Here is a 21,446-nt window from a genome sequence, read left to right as displayed (position 1 = left end):
GCACCGCCCAGTGAAGGGACTAGCCAGCTTCCATCCAGCTAGCATGGGTAACCATAGCCATGAGGATGGAGCAACACAGCCTGCAATCTGCACCAGTGCCCAGGGTGCCTACCCTCGTCCCCAACTGCTAGTACAGGCCTGAGCTCCTGTGAGCAGCCTGCAGCTCCCATCAAGGAACAGTGTCAATGCTCTGGCCTTGAACTCCTGCTGGATTTAGGCCCTCATGCAGTTTGGCAGCCGGATGGATTTTATTCCCTTTCCACTGGTTTCCATGGTCCCTTCACTGCATCCTCCTCATTTCCACTCAGCTGGGGAGGATTTCAACTAAGTGTCTCTTGGCATTTTAAAGCATGACATTTCCTTTTGCTGCAATTACCCCTTTCTTCTCCAATGCCAGGGGAGATGGAGGGCACCGCTCTGGAGGAAGGAGGCACTTGAGCTGGGTCTGAGGACATTGTGCTTTGCACTCTGCTGGGTCAGTATGTGCTGTCCACGGCTCTGCAGGGCAGAGCTCTTGCAGAGGGAGTAGTGGGGAGGCATAGGCAGGACCCATCTGCAACAGGGCAGATGCTGTTTATGGCTGGACTGGCTAATAGAGCTGACTTCAAGATGATGCTGAAGCTACATGGTTAGGGCTTGCAAGAATGGTTGCAGGGTGGCACAGCCCCTAAGGGGATCACAGGACCTGACTGCAAGAGGCCAGCAAGAAGAGGGGCTTGAAGACTTGGGAGCACAAGAGGAAGATGACAGGAGTGGTCCAGCTCAGTCAAGTGCCGGGGACCCTGTGTAGGGAGCAAGGTTTGTCAAAGGCCAGCGATGCACTTGTGACTGAGTCAGCTGCAAGGCTGAAGAATGAAAGCAACACTACTGACTGCGAGCTCCGGGCACATCCTCTCTGTCCCTCCATTTGCCTCCCAGCAAATGCAAAGCTGGGGCAGGCATTATTTCAGGAAATGCATCATGCTCCACAATTAAGAGGAGGGCAAAGGAGGCTGGAAAAATCCAGCATAAACTCCCTTAATGAGTGAGCAATGCTGGGCCACCTGGCTGGGAGTAGCATCCCCTGGGTGGGGTCTTCAGAGCTGGGCTGGCAAAGCCCTGGCTGCCAGGCTGTGGCAAGCATTAGGTGAACATCTGTCCTGCCTGGTCCTGCTCAGCTCTCTGATGAGCTGAGGCAGGAACCGTTCGTGCTGATAGCAGCATCAAGGCAAAGCCAGGTGCCGGGCGCTCCAGAGACCAACACGGAGGGGGCTCACACCGACAAGCAGCCGGCTTCACAGCAGCGGAGACCTCTCCACACAAGTCATAGGAAGCCGGTGCTGCAGCGAGACACAAGAAAACCAGATCCTAGCAGAGGGGAGGACCACACAGGTGTATCCAAGCAGCACTATCTGGATATAAAGCAGTGTCTCTCACTATCTTTTTTGGGTGCACCAGACGCCCTCTGCACACTGCTGTTGAATTGACCCCCTGAACTTTGCTCACAGCAAACCCTTGTGCCTTCCAGCTAAAAAGGAGCTTGCTTGACATAAGCCTCCAGGTATTAAAGATGGAGCTCCCCAAAAGGCAGGAAAGCCAACGGGGAAGGAAAGGAGCTATAACAGAAATGCAATGTGTCTTATAACATGAGCACACATGTGCACAGTATCGCTCCCGTGTCCCGTCTTGGCTTTCGGGGAGGCAAGATCTTCAGCTGATGGAACCAGCCCATTGCATCCCATCAAGTCCTTTCCAGATGGGGGGACGAGCAAGCTATCCTCAGAAGCACAAGGTCTATCTTTCCCCCATCAAAATTGTTCCAGGGTTCATGGCCCTACACTGGATTTAGCCAGACAGAGCTGGGTTTATTCTTAGATCATCGATCAGGGGACAGTTCACTTGCTCTCCCGGTCGGCCGCCAAAGGCAGCAGAAGAGGGAGCGATAGGAAATGTGAAATTAGCTTCCATCAGATGAATTCATGAAGTTACGTAACTGCGGAGCGGGTTAATAGCCGCTCTTTCTGTACACTTAGAAACGGCGCTGCCTGGGTCCACGGGGAGTAGCGAGCAGAATTAATTGGACCCAACAAACCTCACGATGTCCCCCCGTCCAGATTCAATTGCTTTGATCTCGGCAGACACAGAGGATCGATTTTGCTAAAATAATCACACGTAGCCAAAGCCCCTGCTCTCAGTGACTGCGGGCTGGCCCAGCTGGGGTGTCTGACAGCACCCCCCTGCCTCTGGGACAGGCAGCTTCTCCGCGCACAAGCCGGGGCTGGCTGGATTCCCCGGCAGCGAACACACGGCAAAGAGAGTGTCCCCTCCCCAGTCTCTCTGCATGGTTTGATAAAAGGAAGGGAAATTGTCTCCGTTAAACCCCCCTGCCCTTCCCACCAGTCTGAAACGTGTGACAGGGCAGAAAAGTAGCTGGTGTCCCCAGACCCCTGGGTCTTCTCTGCCGCTGCAATTGCAAGGATTCTCCCATTCGCTCATGTAGGATGAGGTACAGTCAATATGTTGGTAGAGCTGATAGCTCCTCTCTGCATGACTCTTCAGAGCCAGACCCTGCCCAGCCGGGGCCCCGGGGTGCAGAAGGGTCTCTGGGCAAATGAAGGGAGCATTGAGATCAGCAAGCTGGAGAGGCTGGTGTGAGAGGAAGCATCCAAACAAGCCCACCAGTGCGTGTCGTGCCGGGAGGGCTGGCTTTGTGCACGAGCATCATAGAAAACGAGGGTGGGAAGGGACCTCGGGAGGTCACATCTAATCCAACCCCCTGCTCCAAGCAGGACCAGCCCCAACTACATCATCCCAGCCAAGGTTTGTGTACCTGGGTCTTAAAAACCTCCAAGGATGGAGAGTACACAGCCTCTCTGGGTGTGAGGACATGGATTGGGATGCAGGAGACCCAGGGTCATATCCCGCCCCTGCCACAGCTGACCTTGGGCACACCACTTGCATGCTGAGGCCCCCCTGACTCACACACATGAGCACTTCCTTTTGGGAGCAGCTCTCTTTTGCTCCACCTGGGAGACATTATCGGGGTTAAACCCCCTACCCTTTTTCCATCTTCTCTTTTTGCATTGTGGATCTTTTGGGGGCAGGGACCAGGTCTTTCTGGGTGTATGTACAGCACCTAGCACAGTGGGACCCTGATCTCAGCTGGGGCTTCTAGTTGCCAGTATAACAAACAGTGTCGTTGGCATTAAGATAATAAAACTAACTCCACGGACCTGGCCAAGGCACCGACGCAGCATGACACGGAAGAAGAGGCCTCAACTTTAAGCCAGCACCTAGTGGGCCCATTCAAGTCAGTGGGGGTGCTCATACACGTGTCCAAGTGTCTCCCAAGGAAGGAGGTGGGGGTCTGGAAGAGCATTTTCAGGGGGCACTTGGAGGAAGGGAAAAGGAAGGTAGGCCGAGTCCCAGGGGCTGCTGAGCTGTGAAGGAGCAGCTGACACAGTCTCACGCTCCTTCCCCAGGCTGCCGGGACCACGAGTGTCTATAGCAATCACGTCTAATTTGCCTGCAGAATGGGAACACACAGAGGCAAGGACGGTTTCATTAGTGAGCCATGGCTGTGCCACAGAGATCGTCTGCTTTTCACTTACGCTGTTCAGCAAGGCTGAGTTGTTCTCCGTCGACGGGGAATTTTAATGCCCTGCTTCATATTATTCTGCTCCCCCTCTCCTCGCTCAGCCCTCTGCAGTGTCAAGTAACTTCAGGCAGAGGCTTTTATTTTTTTATATGTTTGAGCTGGAAGGGAAAGCAATGCTCCCGAGCCGCTTGGTGTGGGCGAGCAGAGAGGAGAGAGCGGCCTGGATAGAGCTACCCAGGGCTGTAGGGATTCAGCACTCAGGCCTGCCCCCTGCTCTGGGAAACAAAGTCTGCTGTTCTCTGGGGCTCAGAGCACATGGGATGCTTGAACCCCAACCCCCTGGGATCACATCAGAGGCTTAGGATGTCTATACCAATAGCCAGGGTCCTGTAGGTGATGCCCAGCCCAATGCACCTCCATCCTGACTGAGCTATGCATCACAACTCCTGCACTCAGATTGGGTTGGCAGTGCCCATCCTCTGCCCTTGACCTAATGCCCTCACCAGGCTACTCCAGCTTCCAGATAGCCCCAGCAATGCGGCTCAGCCCTGCATAGCATCCCATAAGCAAAGCTCCTCAGGCAAGCATCCAAGCAAGCTGCTCCTTGCTTGCTGACCATGGTAGGATGCTCTAGAGCAGAAGGTAGGATGGAAAGAGGGGGCATCATCTTCAGGGTGGTGCAGGGCTGATGGTGCAGGGAGGCAATGCAGCCTGGTGGGTAAGTCAGGAGAATTGGGCTCTAGTCCCATCTCTGTACCTTCAGACGAGCCTCTGCTCTGCTCTGGGCCTTGGCTTTCCCTGGCCATGTTGAAGGATAAGCATTTTGGGGCACTATGAATGTGGTCAGTGCCCAATCCCAGCGCTGCCCTGATCTCAGCCAGGCTGCCCAGCGATGGGGAGGGGGTGACAAAGGTTACCGAGCAGGAGGACAAGGGTGACGTAGCAGCAGCCTGCGCAGGCGGTCGCAGATGCTCTGGGCCCCTGCTCGATACATGAGTGCCATGGTCTGCACCTGCGGCTGCCAGGTTTTCCCGTGGCTCAGCTGTGCACCGGAAAGCATCAAGAGTGGATGGGGGCTGCTCTCCTGCTTCTCTTTAATGGGAGAAAGAAAACGTCCATGCGATACATCCTGAGTCTCTCTTTCCTCTCCAGCCTGTCATCAGATTCAATTACCCAGCCCGGAAGACAGAAAGAAACACGCTTACGCTGCCTGCACCCCAACTGGAGCCAAAATGCATGAAACAGAGAGAAAGGTGGTGGAAGGAGTGAGCAGTCAGTGAGGATCCGGCTTTGCTGCCTGCCCTCTCTGCGCTCTGAGTGGATTAGCCGACTGACTGGCCACGGTTTAACACATCAGAAAGGAAACATGCACAGGCATTGACAAATCGGGGACTCAGTCAGGAGGCTTAAAAGGCTGCATCCACTGAGCAGTGATGCCAAAATGCCCAGGCTTCTGCTACTACAGAGAAGCAGCAACCGAGCCCAAAGTGTTTGAATGGTCTGACTACATGCATATCCAGACTTGCAAACAGCTGAGCAAGCATTGGGGCACGGTTAATCTCTTCTTGCACTAGTAGTGCGAAAAAATGCACTCATTAGTACAGCTCTGCGTGGCTGGTACCTCTTCTGTCTCCTTCCTCTCTGTTGGTGCTTGTTAAGGCCTCTGCCAGTACTCTCCCACTCCCCTAGGTTTTTGTCCCTTCTTGTTTTTATTGCAGCACCTGAGAGCAGCCCCTCGTTAAAATTGCCTTTCTCCATGGAAGCCTCCAGGCACCCAGAAGTGGCCTGGGGGGCAGCGCACACCTCCATCCACGTGATCTGATCATGTTGGTGCACCATTAAAGGCAGGATTTTGACGTGTAAATGAGGCTGGGTTTGACCGTTATGCATTCACCACAGAGCAGATCACATAGGCACGTGGCTCTTCGATCCATCCCAATTTGCACGAAGCAGAGAGATAATGCACGTTCGGACCCAGAGACAAAGCTCCTGCCCCTTATGTGCCATCGCACCATCCTGCTCTGTATCTATTTGCATAACCCAGCAATAGTTAAACAGCACAACCCCCAAAACATCCCCCCAGCAGGTGCTAAGAATACAAGCGAGGAAACAGTCTCAGGGCATCAATCGCTGTGATCTTTGGACAGTGAATCATCGTCTTGCAATGCTAGCAAAGTCTCACCAACTTCAGCCTCGGCGTCCTCCTCTTTGCTACCCAGTCTCTGGGGGAGATGCCTGCATCCAGGGGTCGCACTTCAAGCACCAGAAGAAAGGGAGTCTCAAGAATTCAGAGCTCTTCACAAAGCGCCAGGCTTTATTAAGTGTCTGTAGCAGCTGAGAGTGCTGTGAACCCGAATCATGTAGGGTCAGCTCCGAAAGAAAGGCTGTCAGCTAATAATAGAATATGCATGAGCCTAATAAAACCACAGAATGGCAGCAGACCTCCAAAGCACTTTTGTGTTTGCAAATTAATCATTAGGTTTAATTAAGCACTCAGGTTGATCTGCCAGTTATGCCAGTCCTACAGCGGTACAGGAAGGGGTTTACACTGAATCCCTGTCAGTGCCACGAGTTGCTCTTGCAGCTAGGATGCAGGATGGAAACCCATCAGTCAGCTTGTCTTGGAAGCCATTCTGGTTTCCCATGGCTCAGGATTTCAGGGCAGCCCCTTGCATCTTATACCTGCCTTCCAGGAGCGTGCCCTCTGCCTCATGGACTTCCACCAGGATGGTCTGGGAGCACATTCCTATTTGCTCTTCTTTCATTTTCTGGTTTCCATGCACCCATCTGGGGCAGAACAGGGCTACTTTTCTTCTAAGGACTTTTCTTGCTCATTGAACTGCTCCTATGATGCCTGAATCCTGAATTCTCCAAGTCACCAGGCACCTGCGGAGGACGAATGTGCCGGGAAGCAGAGACGCCTGTAATTTCATGACATGGGATTCACTTACTAAGCTGATTCCCTTTCATGGGCAACCAGGGTAAGTGCTCATGGAAGAGATGCAGAAGGTGGAGGGGAAAGCACATGCCAGGTGGGGTGGAGTTATACGGATCAAATCCGTATGACTTCCATTATTATTATGTGCACGATAAAGCATATTTCTCTTAGGGTGGGGGGTCTTACTATTATTTCCTGTATGTGCTTATGCCGTGACACGGTACATGGAAATCAAGGCATTTATTCATCTGTTATCTTAACACAGTGAACACTGATGGAACAGCCATACTTCTGATCTTTTAGCTCTGCTCACTGCAAAATAAACCCATCCTGGTCCTGGGCGTATCTCATCGAGGTAGTCTATAAATTAAGTGGATCCTCAATAACAAAGCAGACAAAGAAGCATGTGGATGAAAGATGATCGGTAAGCACTATCTCGTGAGGTCCCTTCTGGATCAAAATCTACCACCTTTGTCAGCTTGGTTACTAGAATCTGTAATTTTATGCTGTTTATCAAGCCTGAAATGTCAGGTTTAGAGCCAGGCAGATGCATCATAGGCCTGACACAGTCATGTGGATCTGGGGTGGAGGAAAAAAAAACCTCTTCCCAAAACTGACTCTTGAAGTGGCCGCTTGTATGTGTGCTCCGGGAGATGTCCACAGGCTACACATCACTGACAAGCCAGCCCCTGGACCTCAGAATAGGAATAGAGCCAGGATCTCCAAGATCCAAATCTACAGCCTACTCCTCGGTCCTATGAAACAAGCCATTAGCTCATTTGCTAACGAACTCCAGCAGGGATAGGACACTGTCCCCCTCCAGTGTCGCACAGTCCCAGAGCGCTCTCACTTCACAGCCAGGCCTTGGAATCGGTCATTGCGCTGCATTAACTCTAGGGTGATTATCTAATTACACTGAAGCAGTGCCTGGAGGCACCGATTTGAGACAGGCTTCACGGTCCTAGGCGGATGCACAATTAGAGACAATCCCTGCTGCGGGGCTTATGAATTAAATGGGGCAGACTAACAGAAAGTCAGATGGGAAGAAGAACCAGATGTGAAGTGGCTTATGCAGGGCTCCACAAGAAGTTAGTTACAGAACTCATGGACCTCTTGCTTGGACCACATCTGAATTGTCATCCCATTTCAAAGCTGGGCACTTGGAGGAAACCGTCAGGAACAGAAGAGCCAGGATGGGGTGGAAGCACATTCGGCTCTTCTCCGATCAGAGGTGGCGGGGGTGTCTCCACCACTGGAAGGTTTTAAGAAGAGGGTAGACACACATCTGTCAGGAATGGCTTAAGTACAGCAGATCCTGCCTGGGGCCAGGGATGCACCCCAGGTCTCTGGACTAGGATTCTGCTTTGCACAATCCTTGCCTATGAAATGTGCTTCTCTCCGTGTTTCTCTCCTGGAAGCACAAGGTGATATTTATGGTCTCCTCCACCCCCAGCAGGGAGAAGCCTTCTGAGACTTTGCCTCAAACAAAACAAAGCAGAATTAAACCTTGGCATGACATAGCATCCCACGGATCAGCGCGCAGACCCAGGAGGAAGGGGGCCGGCCTCCCAGATGAATGCATGGCTGAGCGGTGGGCAAGGAAACCGAGCGTACGCTGTTCACAGGGATGCCTAATTAGTTAAGCTTGGTGTCCATAAAGCTCAACCAAAGGCAGGTGCCGGGCACCATGGTTACATGCATTTCTTCCTTCACCCCTTGTGCCCCTCCACTCTTAAAACACCCTTTCCCCCTGCTATTTAAAGCTACTGTTTTTGCTTCCTGCAGCGGCAACCACGCCAGCAAAGTGGCTCTTCTGCGACAGAATAACAGCCTGCGACTGCTAATGTTGGGAGTTCCTGCTTTTGTAGCAAATTTTTCAGTTGATCTAATAAAAGGTATCATCTCTGAACCACGAGGTCTAGATTTTTGCATTCCTTCAACTCAGGCAGTTGTGATATGTATAGACGACCTGTGTCCCGATCCCTGGGCCACTCGGGAATGGGATAATTGCACGTGACTGCAAAGTCATTACCGCTTTGCCTCTGCAAGCTGACGGACACTGTAGGCACCCGATGAGGAGAACTGCTGGGAAGACCCAATCGCTCCAAAGGCATCTGCGAAGAGTCTCATGGAGAGCACTTTGTCCAGAGCCACCCGCAATTGCAGCTGCAAAATGGACTGCTTTTACCTCTGAGGTTTTAGTTTTGCTGTGTAAAGTGGCATTTTGCAGCTGAGAAAAAACCCTGCCTTTTGCATGTGCAAAATGCCCCCACAGAAGATGTCAACCCTCTCCTTTTCAAACTGACACACAGCTTGCCCTGCTTCTGGCCAAGGGGGATGCTTCCATCACTGAGGAGGCAAAGCCTGTCTGGTAGGGAGGCATCCCAGAAATCCCCGGAGAAAGCCTGTGCTTGTGAGACTTGTGCACCGGCTGTCACGGTCGTGGGAGATTCGGGTGCAGTGTGCATAATCGCAGCAATGCCGAGTCTAAACGAACATGGTCTGCTTTGTTCCAAACACCCAGCTCCACCTGCCATGGCAATGCTTTTGCTATTCATACCAATAAAAATTGACATGTGGGACAGCTAGGAGCCACTGTCAAGGAGCAGGTACCAAATTTGCTGGATCTTGTATAATGGCAGAAAATAGGCTGTCCAGTTGAAGAGACAGCTAGGCACTAGATTCCCTAAGGCTTACCCCCTTCTTTCATAAGAGAAGTGTTTACTATTGCAATCAGTCGAGCTTTCACTCTAGTACAGAGCCGTGCTCCTCATACAAAAAGCCTTCTGCTTTAACATGCCTCTTTTTCTTTTCTATTCCCCTAGCAGAAACCAAACAACACGTTCCCCGCTTGAGCACCGGGATGAAAAAACAATCAGCGGGGAGCTGATGAAGGTGACAGGGTCATAATTAGCGCTGTTCCAGCGCAATGTGTTTATCACGCTAACAAAGCCTCCGAGCGGAGAGCGCTGCATGGTAGACTCGGGCTGTGGCAGAGAGTATTTTTCATGCCCGGTGCCAGGAAGGGTGTTGCAGGGAGTGGAAACAGCAAGGAAGATCTGTTTAATGCCAGGCATCTTTAGCATATAATAAGCAAGTGTTTCTGTGTTGGGTACTATCAAAGGCCCCAGTCAGGGTGCTCACCCCATGTCTATTGTATATTCCTGCTGCTTCCTGACTCTGTGCCAAGCCCTGAGAACAATACTGCCATGGGTTATTTATTTCCAGTCCTTACTTTTCTTCCTAGCGTGCTGTCTCCCAGGGCAGGGACAAGCTTGGGGCCAGCTCATTCTCGGTCCCAAAGGTTCAAAGCAAAACCGATTTATGATGGGCAAGTGCCGGGGGAGGCAACGTGTTTGTGTACGGCGATGTTGGCAACCTGGCACCTTTGTGAAGGGCAGAGGCAAAAGCCAAGAGCCCCCAGAGAGATGGGTATATAGGCTGCAGGGGCATGTGCTTCGTGTTGGCCCCATCTCTGTGCATTGGGCAAGCCTGCAATGACCGTGGCAGTCCCTGGTCAGACATGAGATGGTCATTACTCAGGTACCTGGGATCAGACCCAGGACAAAGACAGTGACTTTAGTATCAATACCTGCCCCTGTTGACACAGTTTGCATCAAGGGTGCATACATGTATAATTCATCACGGGTGCACAATTATACATGTATGCATCAAGAAGACATGCATGTATAATGCATTACCATGGGTCTCTCTCTCTCTGTCTATATATATATATATATCCCTAAATGAGAGGCTGGCTGGCACCATGCCTTTGTCCATTGAACAATCAGGGTATGGGCTAAGCAATGAAGCAAACTCCCACCCACCGCAAGCCCCTGCCTCAACCAGTAATTCCAGGCTTCTGGGATCTATGAAGAATGACTTCCAGAGACCACAGGCCTCTGCTATGATGGCTTATCCAAAGGGAGATGTCAGAAAAACCCACTGAACTCTGTCATCTGCCAACCATCATGACGTTTAAAAGCTTGAATCTGATGCTGTTCCGTTGTTGACACCGGGGAGCTGATTTTTGGAAATATTTCTAATGAGCTCCTCGGTGAGCTTTCAAGAACCCTGTGATAAGTAAATATATTCTGCCCACCAACCCCCTGATCAAGTGGAAGGCAGCGTTTGGAGGCTGACAGTATTCAGCAAGGACCTGATTGAGCATCTTGGAACAAATGTTGTCTTCCTGCACTTCCAGCTGTTAATTAATGGTAATTACACTGGAAGGGCTTCCCTGTCATCAGAATCACCCTACTAATTGGCGCTTGCTAAGTGATTAGCTTGCTTCCTATCCTGCCCTCTTGCACTGCCTGATTTTTCATTCCTTGTCTTGCAAAGCAGCTCAAGGGAAAAACAAACATCTTCAGCAACAGTTACTTCACTGCACTCAAATTCATCCCTGGATGGTGCAAGAAGAGGAAAAGCCCAAGCCATGGAACAAGATGTACCTTGGCTTGGCTTGGCTTGGCTGAACAAGGCTGCTCCCGGTTGGCTTCAGGGAGAAGAACGATGGGGCTGGGAGCTAATGGTAAAGTGTGTTATTTCTCCACGCAAATAGTTTTTGAAGGCTAGAAACCATTATGCTCCAGGGAGTGAGTCGAGGGCTATGGAGAGGACTTTCCTGGGAGATAGATTTAGATTACCCATTATTGCAGGTTTCTTGGATCTGCATCTCAAACAGCTGGGGCTGGCTCCAGTCTGAGACCGGATGGAGGAGTGGATGGATGATGTGGCTGAACCAGGCTGCGTTCCTGCGGCACTGCACGGTCTTGCAGAAGGCCCAGCCCTTCCCTAAACCCAACGAGAAGACCCCTAGCCCAGTGCTGCACGGCCCAATTTCCACCTCCAGCCCAGGGGACACACCTCACAGAGCAGGTGGGCAGGCGCTGCTCGAGAAGCCAGGCTGCTTTCCTCCAGCATCAGTGGAAATGGTCTCCCTTAGTGCTGGGGTAGCCTTGTAGCAGGAAGCGCGGAGGGTTGGACTAGCTACATTTGCTGAGCAGCAGGTGCTTGCTGGCTTGGGGCTGCGATCCTTTTATCCACGCTGAGAATCGAGCAGGAGCACTCATAAATAACACACTCCTTTTCTTGCTATGACAGAGGTGTCAGTGGTGGCCCCAGAGCTAATGACGAATGAAGCCTTGTGCTGGGAGCCGGGACGCGGTGTCATGAGGGTGAGGCGCGCTGAAGAACAGCGTCCCTGGAGCACAGCACTTCAGTGCAAGGATGTACACAGAGCTTGATCCCGTGCCCGGCACATCCACAGGAGCCTATCCAATGTCTTCATTAATCACTGGATAAAGCCCCAAGTGCTTTTACACTGGGAAAGAGGAAACCCAACAGCTTTTCAGCTTTGTGCCGAAAATTGCTGCATTGGAGAGAAGAGGACTATTAGCCAGGGAGCCGCGGCCTCCTGCCTGGCCCTGTTCCAACCACGAAAGCAAAATCCATTTATTTAATGGCAGCTCCTCCGCTGAAATCCTTCTCTCTCCAGGTTTGGCAGGTACGTCTGCAGGAAAACCTCCCGATAAGAGCCTGTAATGCCCTGGAATCACATGCCCAATGGCTGACGGCCTGCCGAAATGGGGCTTTGCACTCCAGCAATTCTAATTAGAGCTAATTACCCTGTGAATTAAATGCTTTGATTTCTCCATTGCTGGTGTAGGCTCGGAGCCGGGGATGGGAGCTGAACTGCTGCAGTCCCCGTGAAAGTCCATTTGACAGAATCCTACTGGTTCCTCTCATCCCTTTCAGGTGATGTTTAAGTGACCCCTGCCCCCATCACTCATGTTCTCCAATATTAACGATGCTTGGGGAAATGTTAAGTCGAGCAGAATGAGGGGTGCTGGTGGAACAGGCAGCCTTTTCCCATCTAAGTCACACATTCAAACAATAGCACCTATTAATAGCAGCATTGATAACATTAGGCTATAATTCCTCTTGTTTTCATGGTATCATAGAAAATTAGGATTGGAAGGGACCTTAGGAAGTCATTTAGTCCAACCCTCTGCTCCAAGCAGGACCATCCCCAATCAGATCATCCCAGCCAAAGCTTTGTCTAGCCGGATCTGAAAAACCTCCAAGGATGGAGATGCCACAACCTCTCTGGGTAACCTGGTCCAGTGTTTTACACAGCCTCCCCCTCCGCTTCCTGCAGCTCCATACCACCCTCCATGCCTTCAACGGCAGTGGCACGGGAGCTGCCTCCATGCTCTCGTGAAGCCCCGGGCTGCAGTTCTGGGCATGCAGGTCCTATGTTCAGTGCAGACACCCTTCATTGGGGGTTAAAGATCCTTGCTGGATGTACATATCACTTGGTGCGTCAGTCCAAACTGACCGCCGGGCTCCTACCTTATCCCCATCGATTGCCTCGTTCCCACTCGGCCTCACACTTTCCAAGCTGCGCTAATACAAAATGCAGGGAGAGTGGAAAGCAGTGGAGAAACCATGCCCACAGCAAAAAGATATGATCAGAGGAGAAAACTGGCACGAGCATGACTCCCTAGAAGATAGACGTTTGTTTGGAGCCTCACTTAAAAATACCAGCTCCAGCGGACGAACGCTTGCCCAGTCGCGGCTGGCTGTTTCACACAGCTCTGCTGCCAGCTCACAAAGACAGGGCTTTTTCATTTGTTGGCCCAATAAAAAGCAGCATGTTACTAAATGTATCTGCTGATTTAATCTAAATTACATGTGGGACTCACAGTGCAGGATTTCTCTGTGCAATTAACAGCCAAAAATCCTTCCCTCTGTTTCTAGCAGAAGGGTTCAGATTGAGGAATCACCAGGCTCTGCAGATTAGACGCTCGAGCCTTATCGTAATGCATTTTGAAAGGAAAACAATGGTGCAGATAATCTTGCAAGACCTCTGTATTGGCGTGCGGCTCGGAAAGCCCCCTCTAACCGGTGCACTAGGGGCAGACTCAGCAGACAGAGCCGGGTAGGACATCTCTGGCAGAAGGGGATTATGTCATAACATGTTGTTTAATCAAACCAGAAAGGCTTTGTGGTGACAAAGCTGCTGTCAGAAAGGAGGGAAGAAAGGGAGTGAGACCCTCTCTCTAGCCTGGCTCAGGCAAATCCCAGCAAGTTCCAACCTAAGTGATCCAGAGTGCAGCCCTGACCTTTTCTAGCTTTTATTTAAGAGGAAGGAGACTCTCTCAAGGGCGGGCGCCTGGACGCGTCAGGGCAAACGAGCTGTGTGTGCAAACAGAGAGGCAAGGCTGCTCCTGAACTTTGCAGAGGCTCCCAGCGGAGAGACAAGTGCGCAGGTTGGCAGTGAGAGTGCGGCTCCTGTAACCCCTTCCTGCACACATGGCAAGGGAATGCCATTGCCTTGCCTACACCGTCCCCTCTAGGGCCAGGGGCTGGCCATGAGCACAGAGGGGCTGAGGTTTCCACTGCAGCTGCAATGACACCTTCCATCCTCCCATGCATCGGGGGAGTAAGGGACCGGTCCAGACACAGGGGGAAGAGCCAGAGAAGGCAGACTGCCCCCAGCGGCCCCCACATTTCTGGGCTTCTCCGGTGCACGCGCAAACATGGGACGCTGCATCTCAAGGCAGCTGCACCATAGCCTGGTGCCTCCATGCAGGTGGCTTTTAGCAAACTGTCTGTTTTAGCTGCATTTCCCTCTGCAGCAGCCATGCAGAGTTGTGATATATGGCATAAGGGGATGCAGGTATTAAAGAAAACAGCTGCAACTACAGACAGATCAAAAGGTCTCCACGCTGCTTGAGTGCCAGCCTGGCACGCCCTTATCCAGGGACTGCGTGATGCCTGGGACACCACACAGCCCACAGCGACAGCTGGTCACAAATTCACCTGCAGACAACCCACGGATCTAGGTCCTTTTGCCCATGTTAAAATCTCCTCCTGTCTCTGTCATCTGTGTGCATCTTTAAGGCACAGCGTTTCTTATCCATCCACACACCTAAAAATTCATCCGGGCTTCACCTGCTTTCTCTGCTTTTAACACAACCCTGGCTCCGTTATGTGTTGGGTGCCATGGCATAAATCATTTTCCAAGCCCATTGCTTTGCCCTGGCCTCTCCTTTCTATGCATCCCTCGACTGGCTCCATCTTCCCTCTCACATCAACCACAAGCTGCTTCTCTTCTTCCAGGCCTTTTGTGGCCCGTCCTGTGCTAGTGCTCATTGCTTTTTCAGCCTTGCAAATGCGAGTCACACACAAGTCTTGGGATTTTTGGCAAAACTGCAACGTTGTGAAAATATTTCAGTTCGCATTTATCAAGGGGAAATATTTGGGCCTGCCTGACAAGGGTCGTTTGATAATTTCCTGAAGAAAAAACATTATTTGGAAGCTCTAGATGTTCCTATTAAACATTTTAATGTTCATTGACTCAACATTTTCTAGGGGGGCTGTTAAGGGTAAAGTCTGCTCCTGGATCTATGTCACAGATCCTGACACAAACTCTTCCCTCGTGAGAACCAAGCTTGATCCCAAAGGCGAGGATCTGTTCTGGTGACTGCTGCTTTGCCCTGGATGCAACACATGCCTGGGCCACAGAGATGGAGCTGAGGGCTATTTAGTGCACGTGTATCCTACAGAAATACCTTGGAGCTGCTGTTTGGGGATGCACTGCCTTGTTTTGGGAGCTGGGGGGAGCTGATAGTAACCACCCTGAATTACCGTGGGTATTGAGACCCTTCTCAGGCACGCTTGTCAGCCATGCAAATGCAGCCTTGCACAGCTGCAGATAGTTTCCCAGGAAGAGTGGCAGCAGGATAGACCCTTGCCTCCCTACGCTCCAGTTTGAGGGCAAAAGAGAATAAACCCCACCTCGCTGTTAATCCATTGAGCGCTGTGGACAATGCTCCTCTAGGGCATTTGCAGTTAACCTTCCAGCAAATGCCCCGATCACCTCCAGCCCTCAGATCAACCGCCTGGCGCTGCATCTGGACCGCAGGCCAGCGAGGTCCCATCTAGCTGCTGACCATTAACGGAAACCTTGCTTCTGTTTTTCCAGGCTTGAAAGGCCGAAATAAATCCTTCACTCGGGCCAAAAGCAAGCAGAATGCTTTTGAGAGCTACCGGAGCGCCGTGCACACCAGGTGTGCTTGTGAAGCAGATGTGCGCCTAGCATCAATGGCTGAGCTGAGCTGCAGTTAGGGTGGATTTTCCATTGACAAAGCTCCTTTTCAGGTTTTAAATACAGATGCAGGCACCTGAGTAGCTTTTATCTCCTGGCTGATGGAACAGGAGGGATGGAGGAGGAAGGACCTGTTTTGTGTCCTGTGCTTTGAATTCTTCCCAGCACCTGTCATTTGCATTTCACAGGCTGCATTTGCGCAGGGAGGTCTTTGCCATTGGAGGCTGCTCAGGTTTGAAAGAGAATGACAATAATAACCTGCCTTTCACATTCAGGCTTTGTGAGACATTTCAAAAGCAACGTCCCTGTGACCAGGCTTCTCTCCTTAATTAGAAGTGTAATTAAAAATTGCTTTCTTATGTCTCCCTGCTTAGGACACCCACAGCCTTTGAAGATCCCTTTAAAAGCAACTCCGATGGAAGGGGACATGGCTTCCCAAGTCAACTGGAGCCAGAGAACATGCTACGCTAATGCCCTTTCCAGCCATCAAATTAAATTGGCATTTCAAAGTACAGGTAGACGTGTCTGTGCTCCAGGACTCGGATGCATCATCGAGCCTGGTTTTGAGCGCTCACTTTTTATCTCTCTCCTAAAGAAACTCAGTCAGTGACTCCAAATGTGAGCACTGGGGGGATGTGGGGGGGGCATGGTCCCAGGCTGCCAGCTGGGACTTTCCCTCTTTCAGTCAGTGAGATTTTGCACAACTGAACACAAGTGGCTTACCCCGTGGCACTCCAGTTTACTGACGCAGAAATGGTGATTATACTCAATGCTTATATAGGGATTACTCCGTTCTCACATTCCCACTGCAAGAGTAGTTAATATTAGCCCTGACTTTGCAAGCAGGGAAGCAGGCATGGAGGGATTAAGTCCAACAGCTGTGACAGCTGCCCTTGGTTTGCTGGGCTTCATCCCTGTGAGCTCCCTTGGACACCATCTGCTTCCAGTTGAGCCATCCAGCACCTCGCAAAGCCACAGGGGCAGCCAGAACCACGTGGGCATGCGTGTGCCCTGGCACCTCAGTCCTAGCTTCAAGGCAGGGTAATGGGCACCATGGCCTGAAATCCAAGGTGGACACAGGCTTGGCGCACCTAAGCCCTACGGCGGTACTTGCACCACCCGACTCAGTGGGTCAGATGGACCAACAAAGACGCCACTGACCCAGGGATCTGGTACCCAAGCTATGCCTGACTTTTTCCCTCATGAGAGATGCTCTAATTGGAGAGTTTGCACATCCAGATTAGCTGACAATTGTCTGGAGACCATGGTGCACAGAAGAATGTGCCTTGAGAATAGTTGGTCTAATAAAAGACATCCCATTTACCCAAAGAACCTTGTCTGCCTACGTCCTTAGACCGACACGGCTACAACCAGCACCCCTGAGAACAGGAGAAGTCTCTATCCAAGGGAAAACCTCCCTAAAATGTATAAAGAAATCCATGAAATGTATAAAAAAAATCTATGAAATCCCCTGCTGTTCAACCGAGCCAGCAGGAGACCGTCTGCACCACGCTTACATTTCCAGCCTGAATAAGAGAAATATCCTTGCTGCGAGATGCAACACAGAACAAAGCAAGGCCCAAACACTGCACACCGTTTATGTCTCTGGCAAGTCTAATTGCTGCTGCGGTGCTGTGATAACAGGCTCTCGTGTGTACATATTCTGGGCATTTTTCTGCTCATGCAACCACGAGTCCCTGGGCTGGAGTCTGTCCCCACTCGCGGGTCAGTAAGTCCAGAGGGATGTGGCTGCTACCAGAAACAAAGCAGTGCGACTTCAGACAGGGCTTGGGTAGCAGGGAGAAGGTGCTGGTAAGGCCTGTTTGGAGGCCAAGACCCTCAGAGATAAGAAAAATAAAGCAAGGGCTGGAGGTAAGCCAAAGAAAAGAGAACTTAGGAGGAATAAAGCAGACTTGTTCCTAAACCAAGTGCTTTAAGGGGCTACCCCCCTTCAGCTCCTTCTTTGGGGCATTCATAAATCTAAACATCATAGAAGGGGAGAAAGGGCAGTCAGGGGTCCAATATCCCACCTATTCTTCCTTGCCCTGACTGGTTTTTCTGCAACTAAATGCTGAATGCGAGTAACAGGGGTGTAGGATGTAGCCGCATTCGTCTAAGGACAGAGGCAGACAAGGTTCTTTGGGTGAATCTGATAACTTTTATTTAGACCAACTTATCTTTTATTAGACCAACTTAAATAATATATTTATCAGATTCACCCAAAGAATGTGATTAACAGCTGTTAAAGCCAGGGCCTGTCCGCCAGAGAGCCGCTCTTCCTACATCAGCAACGTGCACTTGGACCAAAGAAGCAAAGCTCCAAGACTTCCTTTCAAGATGAGCACGCACGCATTCACGCACACTCTGAGATGGAAACAACCCAATTTACTCTCTGACAGGCAGAGAGATAGCACACTCAGCTAATTACACGGTGATGGTAATCATTACTATCAACCCAGTGTTGAAGGCAGATGAAAACTGCTGGTGTCGTTTTTTCTTCGTGGAGCTATGATGCTCAGAAATGTCAAGTCAAACTTTCATTTTGAAATACAATTCCCCAGTTCTTTAATCTAACGATAAGCATTTCTTATTGCCAGCACTCGGCACTGAACAAAATACATTTCTTTTGTAAAAGCTTCTCTTGCTTCTACCTTCTTTTCTCTCTGCAGAGTGAAACCAGACCATCAGTCTGACAAGCCTCTATCAAAGGGATAGTTTTGAATGCTTAAATATTAGGAGGAAATAGAAGTTGTATACAACATAGCCCTTTTTTCCCCAGGAAGGACACATAACCTTTTTTTTTACCCTGTGCAACATCTTATACTGCAGCCATAACGATGGCATTTAGGTGCTTTAAGGTTGACATAAAGTAGTTTTTGTTTTCAGAAGTGACTCAATTTGAGGTGTCTCCATTCTGAAAGTGCCTTGTTAAAGACACAAGGACTGAGAACTCATGGTAGAGGTGATATCTTTTATTAGACCAGCTCGATTTTTGCAAAAAACATTAAAAATCTCTATTTGCAAGCTTTCAGGCACAAGCACCCTTCTTCAGGCATAGGAGAAAAGACTGTAAAAGTTCTCCTGGGTAGAAATGAAAGTTCATATTCATAGGAAAGTTGAAGGTGTGATAAAATCTCCTGTTTGGAACAATTCATCTAAAAGACATGTTAAAGACATGTGATGGCTCTGATTTCCAATGGGCAGGTGACGCCATAGTTTCTACACTGTTAAACTCCTTTAAATGTTTTTGAGGTTGAGCAGCTGGAAGCCATGCCCCCAAAATTATTGGCCAGTTTAAAAAACATAGAGCTAATGTACTGAGATGCATATAGCTGCCAGCTATAAGAGGCATTTTTCCCTTCCCCTGCCTCACCACGAGAACACTGCACATATGCATTTCCTTAACTGAATCCTACTGTGCTCTTAGTATGGAAGATAAGGGTCAAGCAAGTGCATTCTGCATATTGCACGTATGCATTTCCTTGAATGAGTCCTACTGTGTTCTTAGTATGGAAGATAAAGGTCAGGGAAGTGCATTTTGCATTTGGACCAGAAGCAAATAAGCAATGTGAGGTCTTTGTTCTGGCAGAAACAAGCTGTAAAAACTCTTCCCTGACTAGCTGTGGGTCTGTGCAGCCCAAACTCACAAAATGCTGTCAGCAAAATGTTACATGATTTATGTTAGATGACCTCATGATGGTGTATGTGACCTGCACTGCATCAAATGGCACCTTCCCAATAATCCTAATGCAGTGCCCTAAAGAAAGGTACCCAAGCAATACAGCCCCATTAGCACAGCATGCCGCCTGGACTCCTATATCCTGCTGCTTGTGTGGCCCAGCTTCCCAACAGGGTAAATGAGCGTGGGCACTGCATCACACTAACCTGGTCCTACTACTTCCAGCACCCAGGGTAACTCATGGGGCATCTCAACACGGCTTTATGTTGCACTGTATAGACATTCCCTTGAAGAAAAATCATCACCTCGAGAGGAACAGGCAGCTTGGAAATGCGTGGGGTTAAACACAACAGTGACATCTCTTCTCAACTCCCCCTGATAGTTAATTGTTTGACATCAAACGTGGGCAGTAATTACTGCCTGAATGTGCAAGGGGTTTTGCATGGGATGGACATAACCACTCAGAGGGGAATAAAAGGGAAGAACTAAATATGTGTTTTGTCTGCTTACAGATAAGACTTTATTCACTCATGACACTGGCACCCCCTAACCTCAAGCAAAAGGTCTAATAAAATTATTCCCTTAAAGGTTTGTAGTATTTTTCATTGCTTGGCCGTGGTGAATCCAGCCTCACGGACCCAACATCACCACAGAGGGGTGAACCGAGGCCCAGAGACATGAACATCACACAGCACCTGCTAGGCCCCAGCTCTAGTCCTTGGGAAATAATCTTAGATCCATTTACAGTGGCCTGCACACAGTTAATTTGACATGTAGCCCTTATTAGCCCAGATCTCCTTCAGAAAAGATTGGAGTTTATGCCAATGCCATAGTGAGAATACATAAGCAGAAGGACATTTCAGAAGGTCAGCGTAATTGGGATGAACAGTGGAGGCTGGGGAGATGCTGTTGGGATGGTTATCATGTTTCTCATCCCTGATGTGTCATCAGGTGGAGCAATAATATCTGTGCAAACTTCCAAAGCCTCAGATGCAATCAGGCCTCTAAATCATTAAGTCAAACCTTAATGACATTTCTGTGGCTTGATAAAAACAGCGCTGGAAAGTACAGATGCTGCAATACACTTCATCAAAGAAATTAAAAGCATCCCAGGGACCCTGGTAGAAGATGTATGCCCCACACGTGATATTTTGCACCCAGGAGAAGTATCATCTTTTGAGCAGACCTCCCTAGAAAACTGGTCTCTTCGCATCATGCTCCGTGACCTCTGTGCAAACAAGCGCGGTTTCATCGGTGGCTTGGGACGTTTATGGCATATGAATTTGCTTTGATCTAATCCTGTACGTGCTATATTCTTTGTTGCCAGTTTATAAAGAAGACTGTTTAATTTCTGCAGTTCGTGACTCCCCTTTGTGCTTTCGCCACATTATCTGAGATCCAAGTTCATAAAGAGCAATCTGTAACCTACTGAAATATAGGCACTTTCCATACATTTAGAAAGCCGTGTTTTGGGTTTCCCCCATCATAGAAAGCTTTGCAAGTCTCATCAGTTTGAGGCCTGCAGCCCTATAGGAAGTCAGCTGTTTTTGTAAAGAAGCTGTGCCTTGTAACCCTTCGATTCCCTCTGCCAAGTCCCTATATCACTACAGAGAGCTGCGATGTATGCAAAAGTAACAGCCCCGGCTTGTAAACAGTGACTGGGAAACCTGGAGCTTGCTTTCCGCGCTCAGTTCAAAGAGGCAACACAGACATCAGCTCAAAGTGCTCCAGGAGCCAAAGATCACATAGCCCAGATCAAAAACGCAGAGGGGGAAGTTGCCTGGATACTGGAATTTAAATAGAAAAGTGCCACTTGCACAGAGCTGATGGCTGCATGAAGGTTTTTTAAAGCTTATACAAAATAGCTTTTCTGCACCATAGTAGCTCCTGAATCAGAGCCTTAAACAAAATAGCTCCACCGAAATCACAGACCTCTTGCAATTTATATCAGGTGAACACCAATTCCCCACATCTGTTTCACATAGACAGACATCCCATCTGTGGGCTTTGCTCCAAAATGCCAGCACATAACAAAGGCAGACAAGGTTTCTCGGGTAAATCTGATATCTTTTATTAGACTGACTCAAATAGATGGAAAATTTTTTCTTTGCAAGCTTTCAGGCACATACACCCT

At 49.8% G+C, this 21,446-nt stretch overlaps 1 protein-coding gene across 2 annotated transcripts in view; it reads left to right on the top strand.

The window, feature by feature from the left end:
* The window catches only part of LOC109283776 (nicotinamide N-methyltransferase-like), a 29,386-nt gene extending 8,722 nt beyond the window's left edge, over positions 1 to 20,664 (top strand). The window contains exons 3-4 of one of the 2 annotated variants that reach the window (XM_059719575.1): positions 10,863 to 11,049; positions 11,622 to 12,172. In XM_059719575.1, the coding sequence (XP_059575558.1) occupies positions 10,863 to 11,049; positions 11,622 to 11,648 (214 nt within the window). In that variant the 3' untranslated portion in view covers positions 11,649 to 12,172. Of the gene's footprint in view, positions 1 to 10,862; positions 11,050 to 11,621; positions 12,173 to 16,007 lie in introns of those variants that run through there. The other variant, XM_059719576.1, reaches the window with a different exon arrangement.
* Positions 20,665 to 21,446: the final 782 nt, after the last annotated feature.

This window comes from Alligator mississippiensis, chromosome 16 (assembly GCF_030867095.1).
Source record: "Alligator mississippiensis isolate rAllMis1 chromosome 16, rAllMis1, whole genome shotgun sequence".
In the NCBI taxonomy this organism is placed as follows: domain Eukaryota; kingdom Metazoa; phylum Chordata; order Crocodylia; family Alligatoridae; genus Alligator; species Alligator mississippiensis.
Note: the sequence above shows the minus strand (reverse complement) of the source record. Positions and strands in the feature narration are given on the sequence as shown.